Source organism: Berghia stephanieae, chromosome 14 (assembly GCF_034508935.2).
Source record: "Berghia stephanieae isolate SIO BIC M18660-M18661 chromosome 14, UCSD_Bste_1.3, whole genome shotgun sequence".
NCBI lineage: Eukaryota > Metazoa > Mollusca > Gastropoda > Nudibranchia > Aeolidiidae > Berghia > Berghia stephanieae.
Window position 1 is genome coordinate 3,489,115 of NC_088373.1, and position 27,093 is coordinate 3,516,207.

Genomic DNA, 27,093 nt, shown 5'->3' on the forward strand with positions numbered 1-27,093 from the left:
TCTTCCTTACCACTGGCGCTGATATGACCTAAGTGTGTTGCAAGCTCCGTAAAACCCTTAAAAACAAAAACAACAACAAATATCTTTCTCTTATGCACTGTATTATGTTTTGTTTATATATCATATATGATTTGTAAACATTTCAGTAAATCCCTCTTATTGGTGACCTGACGTATGAGACTTTTAGGTGATTTCAAACAAAGTACACTGTAATTTGATATGTGCGCTATGAATCTACATATGTTTCCTATTTGAACCAACTCCTTTTTGTCTTACCTTTTCTTGGGTGCTTTAATATACGATTCTTTCATCTCTTTGTATTTATTAAACGAGTTATTTTATCGTGCCCAATAACACAACGCGCTTACGAGTATGTGTTATTGCACGATAAAAAGATAAAAAGGTTAATAAATACTAAAACATGAAAGAATACGTTTATTATACCCCTCCAAATAAGATGATTATTAGATATTTTGTAACCAAATGGTATGGTATTCACCATAATTTAAATTTGTATCTTTCTCCTTCTGCTTGAATGACAATGACCAAAACTAAAAACGTAGGATTTGTATTCATGCGCACCAAAATATTATTTTACCAATCAGCTAATTTCACACCAATAAAATGTGCGAAAATATTCAGTAATCGTTGAAAAAAAATGTTATTCAACGCGTTCTAAGCGTTATTGAACGATTCTACGTAGTCTGTTTACTAGGAAATGATAATATAGTAGGGTTTTCCAATGGGAGGGCTGTAATTCTAGAACTTTTTACTATCCTAGTTTCTTCCTTTTTACTGGCGCTGATATACCCTTAATATCTACTTAATATATACCGTTTAAACCCTTAAAAACATAACAACAACAAAAAATGAAGAAATGGCAATTTATGTTGAGTCGAATAATATTGTGTTTATTAAAATGAATCTGTGATGGTTGAAATTTAGGTGATATTTTGTTGTTGTCATTCAATTAAAATTGTTTTCTTGGTGTGGATTCTGAAAAAAAAAAGATAGATAACGTTGATTGTGTTAATAATAACTAATATGATAATGATTTTAGTGACAAAGGCAATAATGATGATTGTGACGATGGTGATGGTGGTGGTAGTGGTGGTTGGGGGGGGGGGGAAGGGGGTTGGTGATGGGAGCGGCGTTTGTGGTGGTGGTGCTGGTGGGGGTGGCGTTGGCGGTTTTAATGACGGTGATAATGCCGATGATCATGGCAATGATGATGATGATGGTGATGATGATGATGATGATGATGATGATGATGATGATGATGATAGTGAGCATGATGGTTTTGCGGTCTGGTAGTCTGACTATCGGCTTCTATCATAAAGGTTCTCGGTTCGAATAAGGCTACGAATGGTGCAAATTCATTGGAGTCCTTGAAAAAGGCTCTTTTCTCACACTCACATTTTCTCACCATACTCAGATGTCAAAAATGGACCTGCTAGTTACAGCATTGTGTCCCTGCTGTCGGAAAGTAAATTGTAATACGTCCCACGTGATAGGCTTTGTTGTTTGCTTGGAATAAATAATATAACATTGAATGAAAGCTTCAATTTTATTACAAGAACAGATCAAATAAATGTTTCGGGTTTCCCCTTTATCAACAAAACACGATGAATGAGATATTATTTCCTGCCAACCAATGTTTTGTTTATTCATCGCGTCAACGCCATTGTCACATCTAATTCATCTGTAGTGTTTCATTCATCCTGTTTTGTTGATAAAGGGGAGAACCAAAACGTTCATTTGATCTGTTCTTGTAATAACATTGAGGCTTACATTTAATTTCATATTATTTATTTCTTCGAGCTTCGAGCAGCAACATTTACACTTTTTGCTTGGAAGAACTTTAACTGTCATCTGATTTATTTTTTTTTGCGGCCGCAAATATCAGGGCGATCCGCAAATGTGGGCAAATTTCCCAAAATTGGCAAATCGCGTGGAAAATTTTGGGAAAAAAAAAAAGAAGCGAAAACAAAATAACGAAAAAAAAAGGTGCGAAACTTGAGAAATGTTGCAGCTTTGCCTGGGCCCAAACCAAGGGAAGATTCTCTCTACGGATAATGATCCTTTAAAATCTTTGTAAAAACGTTATTCACAGTCATTTCATTTCTCAAGTCATGTAGCCTCCTTAAATGTAATAAATTGTCTTTTATATATATTTATTTTTGTATCGCGCGTTAATTTTTACTGAAACGCTTAGCTCTCCTCGGCAAATTTTTTGGCAAATTTTGGTCTTTTTGGCAAATTTCTTGGCAATTTTGGGGGTTTTTTGGGCAAATTTTGGCAAATTTTAGGTCCCAATTTGGCAAAAAAAATGCAGATGACAGCTTTAACTCACTCAATCTTAGAGATTTTTGCTACTTTTCAATATTGGAAAAAAATGTATCAAAAATGACCATTTGGATAGATAGTTTATTCAACTAGTACTATTAACATGTAAAAACTAAAAACATTAGCTTTGATACTACGCCTATAATTTGTCTCAGAAAAATGTAATAAATAGGCATGGGGTAAAAGTTACCCGGGTAAGAACGGATATAGTCGGTGTTAGGGTTGAATGAGTTAATCATTGATTGCCATGCTTTGAAAAATACACGAATTTGATATTTTTGGCTGAAAATCTCGGAAGCCCCAGGTTGGGTGTTTTTGGTAAGATGAGGGTCATTTTATTTGATCGAGATTTGAAGGATGAGTTTCCTTGCCAAAACTTTAAATACGGTTTTTTTTTTTTTTTAGTTTTGTTTCTTTTTTTTTTTAATATGGCAGCAGAGAGAATAATGCGGCTATGTGGTCAAGTTGTATGACACTCGCCTTCGAATTGGAAGGTTCTGGGTTCGAGTCCCTGGAAAAAGGCTCTTTATTCACATTCTCTCACCGGTTTAGTGTGTAAAATGAGTACCTGGTCGTTAGGTCGTTAACAGGAAAAGTTGTAATATCGCCTAACAAAAAGCGTCATGTCTCGTACTAAGTGTTAAGTGTTACTGTTGGCTGGGGACCTCTTGTAAAGAGCTTTGAGCACGTTTTGTGGATATTGCGCTATGTAAAAGCTATTTTTTTTTAAAAAAAGATTAACGTTCACTTACCCTTTCAGCCGGACGCATCAATCCCACTCAAACCCTTCCATAGAAATTCATTATCAACATATTGCAGCTACTGTGTTCAGGCTTTTAATTACAGCGTTGACGCCCCTGACTATCCATTTCTTCTTCGAGCACGTATCTTTTATGGCCTCAAGACACGGCTCCGCAATACCCCATGCTCTGGAGTGGGGGTGGGGGGGGGGGGGGGGGGGGGGGAGAGAGACACACACACACACAGTCGTTACAGACACAATAGACACTTAGATAACCACGCCTCTCGGACAGTCGTCATAATATTATAAACAATGACAGTGGTTGGTGAATATAGCGAGCTACACGGACTTTACTATCGATGATATGTGTAGTGATCTATTTCAAATCCCTCCTAACTTTCTCAGACACAGCGTCGCCAACGTACTTTTATGACATCAGCATAATTAATGTGCCCCTTCGCCTCCAAACGGTATTAAGTCGGGTTGGTTAAGGTGTTGAAAATTCAATTTATAGCCAGAAATATCAGACTTGTGTTGAGTTTATACGATTTATTGAGGAGAATAGATACCATATGCGAATGCCAACAATTTATATTTTTGACCAGTTTAACATTTAATTCGGCTTTTAAGAATCTGGTTCGTTCCGACATAATACCGTTTTGAGACGAAGGGTCACTAATTTTATGATCTGCCGACATTACAAAGACGCCGATTATAACGCGGAATTAATTAAAACGACCAGTTGAGAGACGAGATGCCATCTGCCCGCATCATTAATCGACACGTCAACCTGATCAAAGCGGCAGTAAAATGATCATAAGATTACACAATGATGCGTGAATATCTTACCCGACGTACCAGCCAGGACTAGCATACGCGAAATGTCATTGGATCCGACTAAGTGCGGCTATGTGATCTTGTGGTATGACACTCGCTTTCGGATCGGAAGGTCCTGGGTTCGAGCCTCGCGCTCGGCTCATAGTTGGGTCCTTAGAAAAGGCTCTTTACTCACATTCTCTCACCGTCTTCTTCTTCTAGGTTCTATGCCTGGTCCAGGCTTCGGATACTGCATGAATTATCTCTCTCCATTCCTCCCTGACTCTTGCTTTTTCAAACATCTCTTGAATTGTTAGGTTGGTGAAGCCCTTCAGTTGGTCTATGAGTGTTTTTCTTTGTCTCCCCCGGACGCGTTTACCAGGTATTTTTCCACAACTTGCCAGGTATTCATTCTTATCTTTCCTTACTATGTGTCCGAAAAAGGATAGTTGTCGATCCGCTATTAAGGGCATTAGTTTCCTTTGTTGGTATGTTTGTTTTAGCACTTCTTCGTTCGTTTTGTGTGCAGTATACGATATTCTCTGCATCCTTCTCAAACACCACATTTCAAAAGGTTCAATGTTCTTTTGTGTTTCTCCATTTGTAGTCCAGCTTTCGCATCCGTATAACAAGATTGGCCACACGTAGCACTTCAAGACTCGGAATCTAATCCCGAACGACATCTGTTTGTTTTTCAAAATGTTTCCCAGGTCCATGAAGGCCTGTTTGGCTTGAGTTATTCTTGCTCGTATGTCTCGGTTACAACTTCCATCTGTTGTCACTATTGAACCTAGGTATTTAAAACTTTCTACGTTGGTAAGTTGCTCGCCGTGAATCGTTATATTGCAGGTGTTGTTGTTTTCGGGGTTTTTCTGTATTACCATGCATTCCGTTTTGGTGATATTCACTTCCATTCCCTTGGCTTCACTATCTACTACCACTTTGTCAACAATCTTTTGAAGTTGGATTTCTGATGTTGCAATGAGTACCGTATCGTCTGCGTATCTTATATTATTTATGTTGTCTTTGTCCGAAAAATTGTTATATCGCCTAACCGGCGTCATGTCCCGTCCAACATGTTAAATGTTGCTGTTTACCAGGGACCCCTTGTAAAGCGCTTTGAGCATATTTAGTGGATATTGCGCTATATCAAGCTCAATTTTATTTTATTTTTAAATGACCAGTAATATTCTGGCACTAACGAATCAAGGAACATCACTGGTTTCTGGGAATGACTTAACTCAGGTCATATTTCTATATAAGCAAGTGATAAGCTAAAATTGGCCTGATTCTAAAACCAACTGGAAATCAGATTTAGCGGAAAATACTGTGTGGACAAGGGTATGAATAATAATATAAATATTATTTGCTGTGGACTTAAATTGTGTTATGATTAATTAATTCCATTTAAAACTAGTGTCTGTAGTGAGTAATACGTAATATAGTGTATTCACTTAGGCCGTAGGAGACGCAACCTATAATCTAACAGAAAATAACAGAAATTGATAACTCAAGTTATTATTATTTTTATTTATTTTTTTTTATTTATAAACAAAAAGTATTTCATCCACTCTCTTTATCTATAAACGTATATATTATTGTATACATAGGTATGCCTTCCAAATGAATGTACTCAGGTGTAAAATGAATACCTGGCCGTTAACAGCGTTGTCTCTGTCCGGAATTAAATTGTAATATCGCCTGACAGGCGTCATGTCTCGTTCTACATTAGACGTGTTGCTGTTGGTCAGGGACCCCTGTAAAGCGCTTTGAGCACATTAAGTGGATATTGCGCTATATAAAAGCTAAATTATTTTTTGAACTTCGAGCTTCAAGCATTTTCAATATCTCAATATGTGAGCATCGATCAAGAATGTTTTGATGACCACGTTTTGTTCACAGAGTTTGTAAGTGTTCTCACGATGTGAGGTATGAAGACACGGATTGTAGCTGTTTTGTCTGTGACTTTCCTGATTTCACGCATGTGTCTCTTGGCAAGTCTATTCTATGATACATACCTACGTTCTGCACCAACGCCCCCAGTTAGTAAAGGAGGTTTAGTGGATATTTAGTGGATATATATACGAGTATTAGGGGGCTGCGTGGCTCAGCGGTACGGTCTTTGTTTCCTACCCGAAAGGTATCGAGTTCGATCGCCCACCGCTGCGCTGTGTGGCCTTGAGCAAGTCACCTCGCCTTAGCTCAATTTCCGGCGCTGCACTGCGGCTGACGCCTGGGTTATTCCAGTCTTCCCTTGGAATAGACCCTAGAGACAAATTTCCCCCCATGGGATGAATAAAGGGAATTTTATTTTTTTTTTATTTGTTTTATTTATTTATATAAAATCTCTAGTTTTTTGGGGGTTTTTTTTGTTTTTGTTTTTTGTTGTTTTTGTTTTTTTTACTTACGCGCACAGCATGTCTTTGTCCACATTTGCTGCTTTAGCCTCCTTTGCTGGCTTTGCACATTCCATGATCCCGTTGGCTGAACATACTATAAGGTCGTTTGCTGTGGATGATGATGATGATGATGATGATGATGATGATGATGATGTTGGTGATGATGATGATGATGATGATGATGATGATGATGATGATGATGATGATGATGATGATGATGGTATGTGATGGTTGTGGTGCTGGTGTGGTAGTGGTGGTAGTGGTGGTAGTGGTGGTGACAGTGATGATGGTGAAGGTTGTGATGATGGTGGTGGTGCTGGTGTGGTAGTGGTGGTAGTGGTGGTAGTGGTGGTGATAGTGATGATGGTGATGGTTATGGTGTGTGGCGTGTAGTGATGGTGGTGGTGCTAATGATGGGAGGAGGAGTGGAAGAGGGGCTTGGTTTATTTTGCGTTAACAGTTATTATTAAGCGATTTCTTTCCAACCTGTGGCCTTCTCGCAATAGCCCTCCAACGTTTCAATGGTCCCCATATTTTGTTCAATGGATTCAACAATCTCGGCACTACAAGCTCCGCTATCCTTCAGTCTCTGAAGACATTCCTTCGCGCTTGTGATAGCCCTAGGAAAAATATGCTACTAATAATGATGATAATAAAAATGATTTATATGATATATAATAATAATTGTAAAAATAATGATAATAATAATAATAATAATAATAATAATAATAATAATAATAATAATAATATAATAATAATGATAATAATAATAATAATAATAATAATAATAATAATAATAATAATAATAATAATAATAATAATAATAATAATGATAATAATAATAATAATAATAATAATAATATATAATAATAATAATAATAATAATAATAATATAATAATAATAATAATAATAATAATAATAATGATGATGATAATAATAATAATAATAAAATAATAATAATAATAATAATAATAATAATAATAATAATAATAATAATAATAATAATAATAATAATAATAATAAATAATAATAATAATAATAATAATAATAATAATAATGATGATGATGATGATGATAATAATAATAATAATTATAATAATAATAATAATGATAATAATAATAATAATAATAATAATAATAATAATAATAATAATAATAATAATAATAATAATAATAATAATAATAATAATAATAATAATAATAATAATAATAAAATACCATCTCTCTAATACCAGAAGATGAATTAGACATAATGTGTAGCCGGTCTTGCGGAAGAGTGGTTTAACACTTCCGATGAAATAGGAACCAATTTGTTTAACATCCTACTTTTCTTCCCTATTGACTCTTTGCGGCCATGTGGTCTTGTAGTATGACACTCTCTTTTTGATAGGAATGTCCTGGGTTCGAGTCTCGCTGGGCGCATAGTTGAATCCTTGGAAAAGGGTCTTTATTGGCATTCTCTCACTTTACTCGGGTGTAAAATGAAAACCTGGTCATTAACAGCGTTGTCTCTCTCGGAAAAAAATTGCAATATTATTGCCTAACAGGCGTTATGCCCTGTTCTACATCGTACGTGTTTCTGTTGATCAGTGACCCCCTGTAAAGCGCTTTGAGCACGGTTAGTGGATATTACGCTATATAAAAAAGGCTCAACTGTGGGTCTAATCATTAGGAAAATTCTTCAAATAACTGATGTTGAGAATTTGGTGAAAAACGATATTTTATCATCTTACTCATAATATTATAGAGGTACAATTTCTCAAAATATACCACCAAGACACGAAAAATACGGCGGAAAGGGATGGATATAAGGCTGTAAGAAAAGTGTGAAAAATGAAAAGCGACTTTGCTATTTTCTCAACGTGTCATTCTTCTATAGACATGGGATACTGTGTGAAATATTTCTCAGAATCTATTCAATGAAATTGTCTGAAAAGTTTCACAGTTATAACGGACAATGTATTTTGTTATGATATAGAGCTTTTCTTTTTGAGAGGGTATGCGTTTTTTTTTTTTAATTTATAATACAAATTATAACATTTTAACATCAATTTTGTCATAAAAGTTTGATTTGCAACGTTGGACTGTGCTAATGCAGATCCCAAAAGCTAAAGCTGTAAAATTTCTCTATGGTGACACAAAATGTTACAATGTTGATAAAAGGTAAGAATACGGAATTTATTCCTTTATTAATTTTTGCAAAATATTTGCCACAAGATTGTTATACTTGTTAGACCAAATCAGGACGCAAAACGCGTATCAACACAGATAATGTATTTTTTTCACCAATTTTTAAAAATGTTATAATGACGATACAAAAATGCTCAAACCTCCCAATATAGGCAATTAGAATGTTTAAAGAAAAGACCCCCCCCCCTTTAATATATAACTCATCAATCAAGTAGAATGGATGCACAAAAGCAATATCGAGCCACAGCTAAGGAAGTCAAATGATCTGTGAAGAAAGACTAGGAAAAATACATGAACAGACTTGCAGAGAAAGCAGAAGAAGCATTCGACAGGTGGAATCATGAGGATCCTTTATCAAACTATCAAGACTCTTTCCAGAAAATATTCGAAACCAGAGGTACCAGTCAAGGATAAAGATGGGAAAACTATTTTTGGAAAAGAGCTCGATCTAAGCGATGGAGGGAACATTTCACCTGCCTTCTGAACAGACCACGACCAGGCATCCCGCCTTAACTTTTGTCTACAAGGAATGAGCGACCGATTGACTGTGATCCACTATCCACTGTCATTAACAAAAAGAAGAAAAGAGGGAAAACTGCTGGAGCAGTCCAGATTGCACAGGCTCTAATAGTTGATGCTGAAAGAAATGCTGAGGCCCTACACCCACTATTTAAGAGAATCTGGAATGACGGGATATTCTCAAAGGATTGGAAAGAAAGACATCTTGTCAAGCTTCCAAATAAAGGGGACCACAGTAATTATATTAATTATCGAGGAATCACTCTTCTTTCTATCCCAGGAAATATTTTCAATAGTATTATTATAAAGAGAATTAAGAATGCAACGGATGCTAGACTGCGGGACGAACAGGCAGGTTTTCGGGAACCGTTCAACCACCGACCAGATTTCCTCTCTGCGAGCCATAGTGAAACAGTCTATAAAATGGAACTCTCCCCTTATTGTCAACTTTCTAGATTACGAGAAGGGTTTCGACAGTAATTACAGAGCAACATTGTGGAAAATTCTGGCACATTATGGAATCTCTGAGAAGTTGGTAAACTTCATCAAGAAAATGTATGAAGGAACATGTTGCAGGGTTGTACATGAGGGATCAGCTTACTGACAACTTTAAAATTAAGGCTGGTGTCAAGCAGGGATGCTTGCTCTCACCATTCCTGTTAATCTTTTCCATTGATTGGCTAATGAAAGAAACCTCCAAAGGGCGAAAAAAATGCATAGAGTGGATCCCCTGGACACAATTGAATGATCTAGATTTTTCAGATGATCTGACTCTTCTGTCTCACACCCAGGACCAGATGCGAGCAAAAACCACAATTATATACATCCTCCCAGAATCCAATGGTTTGAGAATTCGCCCTGCAAATTCAGAGGTCCTTAGGATATGGACGCGTATAGAAGAAGTATGGAAAAGAACACAGCAGAAACCAATGGGAGAGGAAATAGGAAGAAGACTATGGATGTGGATTGGACACACCCTTAAAAAGAATGATTCCACTATAACAAAGTATTGGACTGGAATCCTAAGGGCAGAAAATCAAGGGAGAGGCCACAGGAAACAAGGAGAAGAGTTATAGAAGCTGATATACAGAGAAGTGATAAGACATGGAACGAGATAAATAAGTTAGCTCAAGATAGAGAAGGATGGAAACTGTCTGTGGCCTATACCCTGACCCAGGGTGAAAAAGGCAATGATGATGAATCAAGTAGAAGCAAACATTACTTCGGCTATGTGGTCTTGTGGTATGACATTTGCTTTCGGGTCGGAAGGTCCTGGGTTCGAGCATAGTTGAGTCCTTGAAAAATGTTCTTCACTCACATTCTCTCACCGTACTCAGGTGTAAAATGAGTACCTGGCTGTTAACAGCGTGGTTTCTGTCGGGGAAAAATTGTATTATCGCCAAACAGGTGTCATGTCCCGTTCTACATGTTACGTATTTAATGTTAAAGGAACGGTAACTAATATAAATATAGAATTATTGTTTACTTCCACAGTACTGTTTCATGCCACCAGGGCAATCTACGGGAAGTGTGTGTAATCGTTATTGTTGTTTATTTATATCCACATCTCATTCGGTTATATCCTCCGACAACGTTGTTTCAACAGCTGATTGGAATCTTCAGGGAGGTATATACTGAACCATATTTATTTATATCCTCACCTTATTCGGTTATTTTCTTCTAAAACGTTGTTTCATCCGCTAATGGGATCTTCGGGGCGGTATTCTGAATCTTATATGTATATGTATAATTAAAAAGCGTTTCAAATGATCTTACGTGCAGACGTCTTGGACTTCATCGAAATCCAGAGATGATAGATCTTCCAAGCACTGTGTTATGTCTGAGAATTTACACGCCTGAGATGTGGTGGCGAAGGCTAAAACGATGGAAGAGAACCAAAAATCATTATCATAACAACCCATATTCTGTAGTTTCTAGGAGGAAAAAAAACTGGTCAATCTTAAAAGAATGGCTTAAAGACCGTTGTGACGTAATTGTATATTTGACTTAATTAAACAATTTAAATCGAAGATCGAGGTGAGCAGTCATTTATCGAAAAATTAATGACTTCTGGCCTTCACATTTTAAAAATAATTTTCCATCTCTGCACCGAACTGAACTTGTATTGAATTGGGTCACCATAACATGTTACGTCATTTAAATAATACAAAGATGGGGAGGGGGGGGGGTTGGGAGTAATATGCAACGATGGTATATGTTCTTATTTTGTTGGCTTTTATCAGAGAACTGATCATGCAACAACATCATAACATACAATATCAAAAACGATAGCCGCAGCAACTTCAGCCAAAATACTCTTCATCAGTCGTAACATCACTTCCCTCGTAATGACGCATGGTAACTTAGTAACTGGCTCTAAACTATCGGAACAATGGCGGACGCCCTTATGAAATATTTCTCAGACGAGCATAAAAACGTATCCAGAGGGGGAAAAAAAACCATTATAAATCTGATCATGTTTTGACTTTTACACATTCTGATCACAAGATATATGAAAAGTTCTAGCCAGCATGAAGAATAAAAAGTACCGATTTTCTTTGTTTAGAACCACGATGTCCGCCGTTGCTGGCCGAAGTGACATCAGACTATTGAATCCAATTATGACATACGTTTAAAATCTACCAAAATCAACGAAAGATTCAGTTATGCTTCTAAAACTCTTTTCAAAAAAGATTGTTTCAACATTGACCAAACTTTTCGAACAAATCCATGGAGCATGATATAAAGAGCGCGTATATATTTTTTACCACCTTTTTTTCTTCTAAGATTGTGTTTCAAAAATTGGAATATCGATATATATATATATATATATATATATATATATATATATTATATATAAGTATCAATCCACTATTAAGGTGACCACTGTGAAATGCACCAATTGGAGGACCAAGCATATGTCTTGTTCAAATTGATTAAACTGTTCAATCTTTGTTCAAATGAGTATAGTTTGATGCCCTACAATGATTTATGAACACAATTCTGATGCTTGATGATCACAATGGTATATAGAAAATTACTCGGTCCCCCTACTGTTTTACTAAGTGTTTCTGTAGCTTTAAGGAGACATTTGGTAAAAACATGTTTTTAGGGAGACCACATTAAAAAACCCTTTTAGGGAGCCCAGTATATGTTTATATATGTGTATACCTAAGAGTGCATTTTCAAGTGAGCTACCACCAAATTGTCTAAAATAAAGTAAGTCCTTAAGATTAAGAGCTTCATGGCCATAGTGTCGAAGCTTATCCCAGTGTGCGTAGAGTGAAGTGGCCGAGCAACGCATTTACTAACTCCTGGGAAGGTCCATCCCTCAGAAGGGGCGCTCAGGGAAATAACCTGGGACTCAAACACGGCAAAAAATATTCCCAGTTGCTCCGTGCGCCATTGTTTTTGCAGTCCCCGACCCCTTTAGAAACCTGACGACCCAGGTTAAGATCAGAGATAGAAGGGACCAGGCAGAGGAGTTTATTTGTTGTTGTTGTATACCACTGAATGGACTTGGTTTGTTTTGTTTTGTTTTTAAGGGTTTTACGGCGCTTGCAACACATTAAGGTCATATCAGCGCCAGTAAAAAGGAAGAAAATGGGATAGTAAAAAGTTCTGGAACTACAATTAGAGCACCCAAGAAAAAGTAAGGCAAAGGGGATTTGTTTCAAATAGGAAACAGTAGATTCCAAGAGCCCACTATCAAAATACTTAGTTTGAGATCACCTAAACGTCTCATTCAGACACAAGCACAGGTCCCAACAAAGAGGGATACACTCAAATGTTTACAAAGCATAAATAATATGTAAACAAAACAATAAAGAGCATAACAGACAGATGATTTACAAGGGAAAAATATAATCTCCCAAAACTCGAACTATACATTTGACTGTTTCCCTCCCAGCCAGGTCCTGGACAAAACCAAGTAATCCCATCCCGAGACAAAGACAGAAAACAAGTTGGAAAACAGACATAGGGGGATAGAAGACGCAACGAGTACGTCCCTGCCCATTATGGTAAGTCGGGAACCCCACCCAGTGAATGGAGTTGGATGGATAGGACAGCAGATCTGATGGACACAATGAACGGCTTCAATCAACATCTCATTCACTTTAACTTGCACAATGCTTGCTTTGGTTTCGTGGTAGACAGTTCGTCTGACGCCCGAGTTGCCAGGGTTCGAATCCATATTTGTGGCGATGCAGAGTCATTGTAAAAGTCTCATTTACAGTCTCACTTGTGTTAATTGGAATACGTTACTGAATTGTAACAACGTTGTTCGTGTCCATATAAATGTACTACCAGCTGCACGTTGAGCTCATTGTGGGTTTTATGATACATCAAGCTCGTGTAAAATTACATTTACATTTGACCGAAAAATGATACATAACGATAGAAGTCTACAAATCATATTGCAGGTTTATTTTAGTTCCAAAAGCCATCACAAACATTCATCCACTGTATCACATAAGTCTTTGGTCACCAAATAAAAGCATGAAGTTTGTTATGTGTACAGTGCAACATAAAAGGATAGAAACAGTTTTACTGATAAAACCCTCAAATGATAACAAACCAATATGTTGTTGCTGGTAAGTTGCTTAATTGCATTTGTTAAAAAGCATAAACTGTGAAGCAAAAGTGTTGAAAATCGTTTGAATAAAGTTTAATGCAAAAAAATAATTCTTAAGCACTTTATGCCGTTCTAAGCTGTCGTTGCTGCATTTTTTTTCATTATTAATTATTATTATTCTGATTAAGGATGAGGGGATAAAGAAAGAATGAAATAAAATGCACAGAGGTGTCATTTCTTGACAGTCACCTCTAAATATTGCAACTCTTAAAATTATCATAAAAAGAATAGTGAAATTTTACATTAGGTATCTAGAAAATGCTGAACATAAAGCTACATTGGCCAATTAAGTTAGGGTTAGTAGAAAGACTTTTTATTCTGCCATATCTGATTCTTTCAGATAGTTCTACATAGCTGCCAACTTTTCAAAAATAAAATAAGGAACGCTCATTTGGCCCGGGATGAGGGGCGATGTGTGCCGAAGCCCCGCCCCCCCCCCCCTTCATCGAATCGCAACATATAAAAGTCAGCCTTTTTAATTACTATTACTAACACTAACAAGTTTGAGATGACAGAGGCTAGTCCAAATGTTGCTCAATTATCGGGTTTAGTACCAGCACATTTGAATCGTTAAAATGACACTTTGCACAATGATTGTTGTTTTGTTTTTAAGGGTTTTACGGCGCTTGCAACACATTTAGGTTTTATCAGCGCCAGTAAAAAGGAAGAAAATTGGATAGTAAAAAGTTCTAGAATTACAGTTGAAGCATCCAAGAGAAAGTAAGACATAGGGGAACTGGGAACAAATAGGGATCAGATGTAGATTCCAAGAGCGTATCACCAATGTACTTAGTTTGAGATCACCTATAAGTCTTATCGGACACAAGAACAAAATCCAACAAAGAGGAACACACTCAAATGCTTACATTATACATTAAAAAATAACAAATATAGTAATAATACATAACAGAGAGATGATTTACAAGGAAAAAAATATCATCTCCCAAAACAATAAATATGCATTTGACTGCTTCCCTCCCAGCTAGGACTCCGGCGAGGGCCAGGAAAAAAACAAGTAATCTCATTCCAAGACAAAGACTGAAAGCATGTTGGAAAACAGATATAAGGGGATAGAAGACACAGTGTGTACCTCCCTGCCGCTATGGGAGCTTTCCACAATGAGATCAAAATTCAGAACGGACAATATAAAGAAAGAATTCAAACTGCCTCAACTTTGATAAGGACCAATACACAAGAAGCACAATTGTAAAATAAATGAAATAACTTAAGATGGTTAGAAATGCATAACTACCAACCTGGTACATCACTTGAGAGGGCGTTTTGGGGTAAAAATTAGGTGAGTTCAGATAAAAAGTAGACGATTGATATATGTTTTCTTTCATGCAACATAATGGTCTTTACGTAGTATACTATAATATTAGTTATAGTAAAATGCACCTCTAAATATTAGAGAATTCCTACTTATTTACTTTGACAAGATAAACACACCTAAAAATGGAGTATACTTATTTTTCTTGAACCTAAACCGTTACAAAAGCTTGCTTGAAAAAAAAAATTAAAATCAGATGAAGATGTTTTTAAAGGGATTAAATTTATATATTTCATAAATTAATAAAGGGAAATAATCATTGTCATCTTTAATCAATATAAGCAATTGATTTTCTTATTGAATACCTTCCAATCAAAAAGGTGGATTTAATTTTATTCTTAATTAAAATAATATTTGTAACAAATAGTGAAAGTATCAATACTGTCTTAGAATATTCAAAGTATATCGAGGCTAACATCCATATCCTATGCAAATCTCCAATACATTATGAAAGGTTTGAGTAAAATACAGGCGTCATATAAACGAATGGAACTTTTTTAATTGTTGAAAATCATTTATGATAGAGGCATAATTCAAATTAAAGAGCTACACAAATGGAGATTATGCTCTCACTAGACACCAATAATAATGATAAAAATAATAACAACAGTAGTAGTAATAGTAATAATAATGGATCAATAATAATAATTCATTAGGCTCACATGGCTTTTTTACCACAAATTAGTCAAAAATTACAAAATACGGATTTTGAACTAAAAATAAGCACTTACGGACTCGGGAAGTCAAATACGGAACAAATCCGTTTTTAACAGAACGGTTGGCAGCTATGGTTCTACAAAGCATTTGTCTCTCAAGCTGAGCAAATGAATGTTCATATAATATAAAAAAGGATATTGCAATGATGAACAGATTGTACTATATAAAGATAAAACGTTTTTGTAAACCCCAAAATATGTCAATAACACTATACAATACAATGAATGTAATACAAATCAAATTCATGATTGTCATTACACGATTGAAACGCTCTTTCCCTTCTATATTTATTTCTTTCATTAAAAATCTTTGTCTTCACCAAACTAATTAGTGTACCTTCAGGGATTCCTTTTTGTGAAAATACCTGTGGTGTTTTAAGAACAGAATAATTTCAGACTTTCTAGGTAATGATCCCCTTGAACCATGTGCTGAAACATCTTCGACAAAGTTTTTAAAATATGACTTGACTCTATCTGTATCCTCATCTGACCATGACATGTATCTCCGATTTTTGCTTGAATTCCTCTTGGGTTCAGTTTGTTTTGAAGAACACGTAAGCTGATTTGGCACTCCTGCTTCACATCAAATATTTCTTCTTGATTTGCAGCTGTTACTATGGATGTTCCAAAATTTGCATTTGAGTCTCTATTCACTACAGAGTCATTTGTTTCAATGTTACAATTTCCTTCCCAGTGACCGATGCTGAGTTATCAATTTGACCCAAAAAATGACCAACTTCTGTTATTTCTCGTATTGCAAGTGGACACTGATAAATGTTTTGATTGATTGATTCACTGTGTCCATATGTCGATAGAAGACATCTCTCTCATGTTGTGGGACATCAAGTAAGGCAAATAATGTCGAAGCTCGGTGCCTGAATTTATCAGCTATTAACAATGGGGTTTCTCTAAATCCTTTACTAAGGAAGTGACATATTGATGGCAATGTAACCACTTACATGATCTTTGGATATTCCTGTATTTGGAAAAAGAAATGGGTTGTCTGAAATATCAACAGCTTTACGCTCCTGTGCAAGTTTCCTTAAAGGCTGAATTGTGTCATTGGGTATCAACACAGGGACCAACATCTTGCTTCCCTTTCCAGACTGATAGGCCAGCTTATACTTCTCAAGTAACGCTTTTTCCAGAGGATCAGTGACATGTTGTACAAGCTGGGGATCAACCCATACACCTGAATCTGCATCATTCAGTCTTTTAACAACATCCTTGCGGGTTCTCCGCTCTTCCTCGCATTAAACATTGTAAGCCTAGCTACGATGACATTGCGAAGCCTAACAAACATATGTGAATCAAATAATTGATAATCATCCTCACAATACGGACCATCTCTTCAGTAATAAATTGCCGTAGCTTCTTTATATCATTCTCTAATGGCATCTCTTTGGGTTTTCTCAAATTTGTTCTCTTTGCTTCACATTGAACTCTGGCTGTAAAAAAAATACTATCCCAATTATAATCCAGGACAGCTTTGAAAAATCTATCTCTGCGGATTCTTCCATTTTGTTTTGCATTATATATTCCCCTTTTAAGAAATTAATTAACTTTTTCAATATAAATCCAATTGAAAGCTTCAAGCCTGCTTTCAATGTCCCATCCTCTTTCAAAGTCATTTCAGAAATGGTTTGCGATATTTCATTAAAGTTACAACGCTTCACACGTCCTCTCCAGAGAAAGAAGGTTGATTTGTTCTCTTCCTAGTTTTTAAAATCAAATTTCCTAAGATGCGTAAATCACTCATTATAACTTTTCTCTCCTTCTTTGAACTTTTACTCCACAATTTTGTTCCTAACAATACTATAGCTTTGTCTGATCGACACAAATTTCCCACTTCATCATTCCGAAATTTGTCAAGAATATTCTCCTTTATTTCTTTACTTGCATTGGGAGCCACGGGATAAAATTTTACAACCCCAGTACACAGAGCATGCTCAGTACTACATTTCTTTTTGTGTTCATAAACCTTCGTCCAGAGTAAAACCCCTTACAGCCAGCACACATAACAACTTCATGTGACCCTTGTGCTCTCTCACGCATAACTATTGAATTGTTTCTAGTGTTTGAATAAAAAATGCCCTTTTTCTTGAAATACTCCATTGTTCTATCCCTTTCCTTTACAGGCTGTTTCATGGCCTCTGTAACTTCTGTCTCATCTTTGTGTTTCCTCATCAAATGCCTTGAGAGTTTTGTTTGCAACTGTCCACAGTATGGACAGGGTCTCCTTGGCTTTTTGTATTTCTCTGGAAAAAAAAAGAAGAAAATAAAGCACATCATGCTATGAACTATGAAAATAAATCAATAGACAGATCGTATGCACATCAGCTACATGACAGCGATAGAGAGGAATAGCATTCCAAATATTTAAGGCCTGGACAAGTAACTGTCATAATTCCTTCTTGTTATATACTTTTCTACCATCTATTCCTTTGGAAGAGGTATGTTAGATTTGTGGAGACCTCTGCCACATAACAAATCCAGTGAAAAGACGCCATATTTTTGTTTTGAAATAGAAATAAATAGATCAATCCACCCACTTCACTGGGTTCAGGGTTCCTCTTCATTATAATCAAAATATGAACATAAATCGGAATAGTAACACATTGAAGTCTCATCTGAATACATAGATTGTCCTTTGTTGTTTCAGCGAATAATCAGACAGAATGTCAAAAGAATTTTAGGTTTTTCCCCAACCACCCCTTGGAGGTATCAGTATCAGCGGAATGGTAAGCGTCATGTTTTTACGTTGAGCAACAAAATTTACTCCAAATGCTTCACTCGACCCAGGCGGAAAAGCAATCAAGAATAGACCCAAGTCCTATCCAAAGACTAACATTTCATTTAAGTTTATTGTAGGCCCTTGGCCAATCGACAAAATTCAATTCACATAAATTATTTACAACAATCAGAAATTAATTATATCAATAATAGTAATAGATGCAATGAAGGCAATATCATAATGATAATAATAATAATAATAATAATAATAATAATAATAATAATAATAATAATAATAATAATAATAATAATAATAATAATAATAATAATAATAATAATAATAATAATAATAATAACAGTAGCGGCAATAAGTAACAATTAATATAGTAACAAAAGTAATAATAGACTATAGTTCATAGTCATAACAATGACTTTCTTTGTCATTGAGGGAGTGAGAAAACATCACCGGCTGGCAGAACAAACAGCCGACATCAATCAAACGTCCTCCAGACCGGTTGAGCATTGGCTTCATTAATTCCTTAAAGACTTCCCCAACTGCCTGAACGATGCTGATGCCCAGACAACTTAATCCTGATTTATATTTTGTGGGAATGAAATATGACATGTATATGCCGGAAATATTTCAATAACAAACACACTGTTCAGATAGAAAATATTTGAGTCTTGCCTTTGTTAATTGACACAGGTAAGTTAGGAAAATAAATGCTAGTAAAAACGATCAGCAAGTTCGTGAACACTGCTTCTCAACTCGAACATATGTTTTCATCAAATCTACACATCATGTTGTGAGCTGAATTTTAATGATCTCAGTTGTCATTGAAAGGAAACCCAAGAATTTTAGAATAAAGAAAAATATTGAACCTGGAAGTCAAAAGGGTTTGTAGCACAGCAGACATTATCAAAGTATAATTTTAGTACCGACAAATTAAAAAGAAAATGTGCTTTTCTTTAAATGCTCCCAATCATCATATACTGTTTAGGTTGCAAGATTAATAAAAATGTTATCTACTCTGATTCTTGTTAAGTTTCAGTGGTCTGTGAAAAAAAGCCTTAAGCATCATAGAAATACAAAGAAACAGTTTTAATATATAGATGGGTTGTAACAAAAAAACCATTTTAACACTTACAATACAAGCAATTTAAGTCTATTACAGACAAAAAAAAAAACCCCAATAAAATAAACATGAACATTTTTATGGCTGGTTTCACTGATATCACTCACACATTGGGGTTTCAGATTCTAAGATGTCCACCCTATCAAATTTGGATTTGTGCTTGTTATGTAAATGGTAGCGTATTTTGCGACGCAGCACTGCCAAAACAGAAAAAAATGCAATAACACAAATGCAGCACCATGGAGGGGGTGGAAGTTTTCTTTTAAAAGGAATGGGTAAATTAAAATTGATCCACAAATATCAAAGGAGAAGAATGACAAAAAATGACTCACCATTGCACGTAACACGTTGGTTTGCAAGTGTATAGCATTCGGGTTGAACCTGGGTCCCAGACTGGCAACGAGGTTCAGTCTGTGATAGTTGTGGATGAGGCTCTGACTGAGTTGGGGAATGAGCACTAGGTTCCAAAGACAATGATGTACTCAGCATTGGGTACCTCACAGAGTACGTAGAGGAATCAGACTCGGAGTCAGCAACAAAATCGGGACCTGTATATTTTGTGGAAAAGATGACAGATCAATCAATTTATTCATGTTGACAATAAACATGAAGAGCCATTGTTTAATAATCCAACTAAACAATTAGCTGGTTAATAATGCAAGTATAATAAAAAAGAGTTGAGAAAGGCAGACATATTGTCTAAGTATTTAATATGTTCAACTGTGCTTGGATAAATATAGATACACCAACCAGGGTTTCAGTAAACCGTTTTTAACCAACTCTTTAAATCCTACACCAGGACAACAACTACAAAACAATTTTTTATATCACTACGATTCTGGACATATAAAACGGTTGTCATTGCAACAATATGAACTTCCTAACCTTGCAACTGCAATATAGTTAACAAAAAAAGTTGATAAACATTACGATGCAAGAGAATTTGGACAAAATGCGAGATCAAAAGTATAATCCCAACAGAAGCTATTTTAATTTTTCCTGGAAACGCATCATTTTCACATTTTGTCAAATAAAAAACAAACGACTTCAAATGTGAATGGCTCATCAATGAATATCACTTCAAATATAACGAGGAAGGTTTAAAATAGTGTTATTGTTGGCGAAGTCCACTGCAAAGAAAAATTTTTAACAACAAAAAACTAGGAGATCTCACTGGTGTAAAACAGTGTTGTCCTTGTCCTGAAATATTGTATTGCGCCTAACAGACTGCAGGTCTCATCTTTTGTGGCAAATGTGTTTTGTCCACCACAAAATATGGTGATGTGAAGCATTTTGAGCATGGTGCCAACTGTGGATAAACGCTATACAAATGTTATGATTTTATTTTAATGTACATACTTACCACAAATGAATCATGTGATATGGAACTTTGTTCTGCATCACTTTCAGGCTCTGAGTTGGAATCTATATAGAAAATAAAAACAACAAAAAAAAAAGTTGAAGACTATCATGTGCAAGTTTTTCTCTAAACTCTTAAACAAAAAATCATGCCATCTTGTGCTGTAAAAGGATTTTTTTAAATTATTTACCTTATGACTATTGTCCTTTGGAAAAAAAAAAAAATTAAGTCCGAAACCTTCTGGCTATTTTCTTTTAAATTTCAAGAACGTCAGAGTTGGCAAGGGAGGACGGAAATATAATTCCAGAAACCAATCTGTCTATAATCATATCCATATGATAGTTTTTCGTTCAAGATTCAGGTACAGTCCACTTAGGATAATCGCAATACCTTGGGATCATCGAAAATGTTGGGATTAACCGAATTCAGTTTCTGTCCACTATTTCAACATTTTACACATTTATTGTCAACTCAAACCAGTAAATAATATTCTTAGTCCACCACATACAGAGCAATTTGATTGAAACAAAAACCATATGGCAGCCCGTGTAGATTTGTCAACCAAAAGCAGCTATGAAGCAAGCCGATATCTTATTCAGATTGGAAGAAGTTTCAATCTTTTTTCTCAACAATTCAACATTTGTCAGAGTTAAAGAGATTAGCCTTAATGAGAGACAATAAGCTCTCACCAAACTCGTTGGTCACAATGCACAGTTTTTAATCCTAAAACAAAGGATATCGCTCAGTCTCTCTTTATAACTGTCATTTATAACCTGTTGTCAAGATTATGACCACCCCCACCCTCTTCTATTTAATGGCCACCGATGACGTCACAAACCCATACTGCAGAGCCCGCCCTCTTTCGACTCTAACAGAGTGGTGACACACTACTGTAGCATTAAATCCTGCTCACTCTCGATTCTTCAACCTGTCACGATTTCATTCATGATGAAATTTAATCATGATATACTGTTTGATTTCTTGAATTTACCACTTTTTAAAAAACCGAAGTTTGTTGCAATTAACCAGTGACTTTTATATGGAATTATTTCCATTGCTTAGGAAATATTGTGATTAACCGAAAGTTGCAATTAAACGAGTTGCAATTATCGGAGTGGACTGTAATACATCATGACTCAAAAAAAAAAAAAAAAAGCAAACTATGTGTACCTAAATGTTATTCATTTCCTCATCAAATTACATTCTTACCATTAACATCATAGATCACATCAAAAGGGTTGTCTGGATTGACAGCAAGACATTTTTCAGGATTTTTAAAGCTCAAATCTCTCTGATCTGAAGTTACAAAAGAAATAGCATATTCTCAACATTAAACTATGATTTTGTGATGGCTGTGATATGGCATACTGTATGCATAAAGCAAGATGCAAAGACAGGTTTAAGTTTAAATTATTTTATATTCTTTTCAAAAATCCACTCTAGTTTTGCCAAAATAAAATAAACACGAGAAGTGTTGAGTTGGATAGCGCTAAAACTAAAAGTAGTAGTGGTAGTAGTAGTAGTAGTAGTAGTAGTAAACGACAGATCTTACTCACTAGTGTGAATCTACAGTCTACAGAAGTTCCCGAATTATCTGACTCCATTCCAAATGACTGACTGACAAGTGACAATCATCAATCGGTGTGTGTGTGATTAGGTACTTTGGTAAACGTCCATTTGGCCCTCCAGCAGGGAGCCGATAAATGGCCTAGTGGCTGTGACCCGATTTTTTGGACTTTTGAGTGATGGGTCTCAGAAAAAGTTCCATAGATTTTTTGTTTACGGATGGATTTTAATGATTTATATCTTATTTTTTCAGGAGAAATTACTCTATCGTTTGGTGTAGTTTATTTTAAAATCAATGACAATTTAGTATAACTTTTGATTATGGATAAAATAGGGTATAATTTAGCTTTGGATAATTAAAAGATTAGAACTTGGTAAATCAAAATTTTATGCTGGCACGTTTATTTAACATCTTAACTTTTTTATAAAATTAAATTCAGGGCAAAGTTGTATACGCATCCATGAAATTCGTTCCAGTAAAATCCTTACTCAAATCTTAGCGGTCATTTTAGACCAGTTTTAAAATCCAAATGGCGGTTACTACCGGAAATGCAACAATTTTCAGGTCACAAAGTCCGTCAGTAAATAACAAAGGCAAATAGAAGACCATTTGTCAGCCTTTAAACTAACACAACTTTTTTTCTGCTTATCTGATTTTCACAATTTTGGTATCATTAGAATCGTGTTGAAAAGCACTTTAAAATGATATAGGTTTCATTGAGCTCAATCCAATTTGAATTTTTTACCAAAGTACCTAGTGTGATGTCTACCCTATTGAAAATCTTAAATCAACAGTGATGTAATAAGAATGGCCAATAACTTACCATTTAAATTATCTCGGTGTCTCTTCAATGATGCCTCCAGCATCAATTTACCCCACGATGCCATAGACGTCTAGTTTGGAACTCAGCAAGTGACGAAAAAATACTTGCGGCTATAGAGAGGACGTCCGTCGGCCACTCTCTTCGCAAGTCAGTAGTCAGTGGTTATCAGATAATCCTTGGTTCTTGAAAAATATAGAAACACAGCGGTTCATTTAAAAAGACTCTTTTGTAGATCAAGATATAATGTTAGGTATTGCACTTTAAAATCTCTTCAGACATAGAACGGGTCAACTTGACGTCTAGATCAAATCATTTCGAAGATCGATATGGCAACAGCAACGCCTGGAATGGAGGATTTAAATGCGGCATCTGACGATTCTACTGCTATGACAGAAGATGCTCCATTTCACGACGTCGAGATGGCTTCAACTCGCATCAGGCATCAACATGCTACTCAATAATGGGTTTGATGAAGCGTTTGACTAAGAACTAAAGGCCTAGCTGATAACTGATAACCACCTACTACTGACTTACGGAGTGAGTAAGCGAGTGCCGAGTGCCTCTTTATGCGCGAAATTGACTAAACATACGTTTCACGAAAAAAAGAGTTACTATGTTTGCTTGTCTCTTGTCACCAAGATAAGAATCCGGACCAAGATTCGATAAATCTGTTTCTAAAAATAGATTATAATTCGTATATCTTGTTCATTCCTCAGTTCATCAACTTTCACACAATTTTATATTAGGTTTTCATTACTATAAAAATCCATATAATGCTCTAGAATTTTAGAGAAAATTTCGGAAAGATATAGTGCCTCACTATTGAAATATATCGATGAAAACACTGGTACCCCTATTGTACTTTTTTCAGGCGGTCACCTTATTGACCAACGTGAAAATTTAGGCATAACTCTTCTTACTGTGGTGTTTAACAAATAACGTCAATACTATGATTTACAATTATATATCCTTGACGGTTGGGTTGACAACCTTAAACTAAAATCAGAAAAGTGAATGTGCTAGAGGTCAAATCAATAGGGGGACCGGATTTTGGTCTCCCTATTGGTAAAGTACTGTAAAATGAACTAATAGGGGTACCAAAAGTCTCCCTATCCGGTATTAATACATATATATATATATATATATATATATATATATATATATATATATATATATATATATATATATATATATATATATCGATATTCCAATTTTTGAAACACAATCTTAGAAGAAAAAAAGGTGGTAAAAAATTCATCGCCAACTCCACTTGAGTTACAAGATGTTTGGTTGAAAACTGGGGAAAAATCGCGAGGCCATCTAATTATGCCAATTGAACACTGAAAGGCGCTCTGCATTGGTTCGGACATGAAATGGTGTTTATGAAACAGTGCCAGACAACGCAGAAAGAAAAATACAAAAAAAACCCACAAAGAACAACCCAAAATCAGCCTACCTTCACCGGGGATCGAACCTCATACCTCCTGATTACTACAATACTGGACATTTCCCACGTCTTTTAATCGCATTCATAAGTGGCTACTCACGAATTTGTTGTCACCATGGATTCAGAATGATCATTTTATAAGAGAGGAAGCTGATCAATACTAGATGTATAGACTTAGCTTCAAAATGATTTTATATAGATAGTTCGAAGATGACGTCACTCAGGCCTTTGTTATTGTTTTTGCCATCCGCGTTTGTGAGTTGTTCTCACTTAACTGTATTAACCAGACTATAAAAGTTCATGGTTACACAGAGTTTGTGTGTTGGTCCGTTATACTTCCGGATGGCAATGTTGTGAGCTCCTTGGCCAAGCGCATTCTATCTATAGGATTTAAGCTGGTGTGGGAAAGTGAACTTAAATAATTTGAAATTATATTTATCTCTTAAACTTGATGTCTCTTCATTTACTTATTAATTTATTTATTTATCTACTTATTTACTACTACTATCATTATTATTATTATTATTATTATTATTATTTATTATTATTATTATTATTATTATTATTATTATTATTATTATTATTATTATTATTATTATTATTATTATTATTATTATTATTATATATTATTATTATTATTTATTATTATTATTATTTATAAATTATTATTATTATTATTGTTATTATTATTATTATTATTATTATTATTATTATTATTATTATTATTATTATTATTATTATTATTATTATTATTATTATTATTATTATTTATTATCATTATTATTATTATTGATTTATTATTATCATTATTATATTATTATTATATTATTATTATATTATTATTATTTTATATTTATATTTACATTTCTTTAATTGCATATATATTTATTTTTGCATTTTTGAGTGACATAACGCAATGAATGGCTCTTTATGCCTCAACAAATAACGTTGGTAACCCCCAGGGATCAGTTCTGGGTCATTTGTCTGTTCTTATAGTTATAAGAAATTTCTTGAATGTCAACCTCTTGAAGAGCTGAGATGCACATTCCTCCCACCAAATCCAAGCATCAGTAACACACTTTATAGTCACCTGGAACAACTACAAAAGACGTCTAACCTCTACGTCATGGCACAAGACCGAAGGGCTAGAGCCCAGGTGGTCGCTGGTTTCGATAAGTAAGTAAGTAGTTATAAGAAACTTAACTAACCTATCATTAACTCATAATTATGACTAATTTGTACACGACACCCTGCAATACAGACATATTCACTCGATTGAAGCGTAGCCATCGTTATGTTATAGCCTGACACTGAAATCCAAAAGGACTGGCAGTTTGACGTCATTATTTGTTTGTTTTGTTTTTTTGCACCGCCTAGTGAGTTGTCGTTAGTAGTGCTCATGGAGACAAGTTATTTCATTGGTCGAACTATTGAATACAACTCACGATTTGTTTTCTTTTGTGGCCAAAGACTGGCATTTTGACGTCATTTTTTGGTCAGTGTCAGGCTATAAGTTTACCGTGGCTACGATTGAAGTCAGTATCAAACTAAATTCGGAACTTTGTAAGTTTTTAAGGAAACAAAAAGATTCAAAACGTCGAATTTCCGAATGATTCAACGAGATCTAAAGCTATTGTTCTCATTAGTTTTAAAATAAATAAATACAATAAAATTCCCTTTATTCATCCCATAGGGGAAATTTGTCTCTCGGGTCTATTCCAACGGAAGACCGGAATAACCCAGGCGTCTGCCGCAGTGCGGCGCCACAAATTGAGCTAAGGCGAGGTGACTTGCTCAAGGCCACACAGCACAGCAGCGGGTAATCGAACTCGGTACCTTTCAGGTAGGAAGCGAAGACCTTACCGCTGAGCCACGATGCCCCGTATTTGCCTTATTGTGTTTTATATATTTTTTTATATTATCTATCATTTTTAACTGTTAACTTTAATTATTTTTTTTTTTAATTGTCTGAATTTTTTGTATTTTTGTTTCGTTTTGTTTATTTGTGTCATTTTATTTCTTTCTTTTTTTTCTTTTTCTTCCTTTTTAACTTTACTAAGAGGGGGAAAATCAAGGTTTTTAAGCTTTTCGATAGTTATAAATAACTTACCTATCACGAACAACAAAACACAAATATTTGACAAAAGTTGAAAAGCCATGTTTGGTGGATGGAGTTTTGATCTCGTTTTTGCGGTGACTCGAATGAAAATTCACTGTTATATTATTATTATGAATAAAGGGAGCTAAAACAAAATGTTAGATTGATAGAAAAACTTTGATTATACAATCTTATATAGTGACTTCATCTTCTGCAATATCCTGTAACATAGGT

General features: G+C 35.1%; 1 protein-coding gene across 1 annotated transcript; it reads right to left on the bottom strand.

Moving 5' to 3' along the window:
* Positions 1–890: 890 nt before the first annotated feature.
* On the bottom strand, positions 891–27,093 carry LOC144960176 (uncharacterized). Its single transcript, XM_078893198.1, has 6 exons — positions 26,872–27,093; positions 10,790–10,889; positions 6,790–6,923; positions 6,313–6,412; positions 3,099–3,275; positions 891–996 (listed from the first exon to the last, which is right to left on the bottom strand). Exons 1-5 carry the CDS (start codon positions 26,918–26,920, stop codon positions 3,152–3,154), a joined length of 507 nt encoding a protein of 168 aa, XP_078749324.1. The 5' UTR covers positions 26,921–27,093; the 3' UTR covers positions 891–996; positions 3,099–3,151.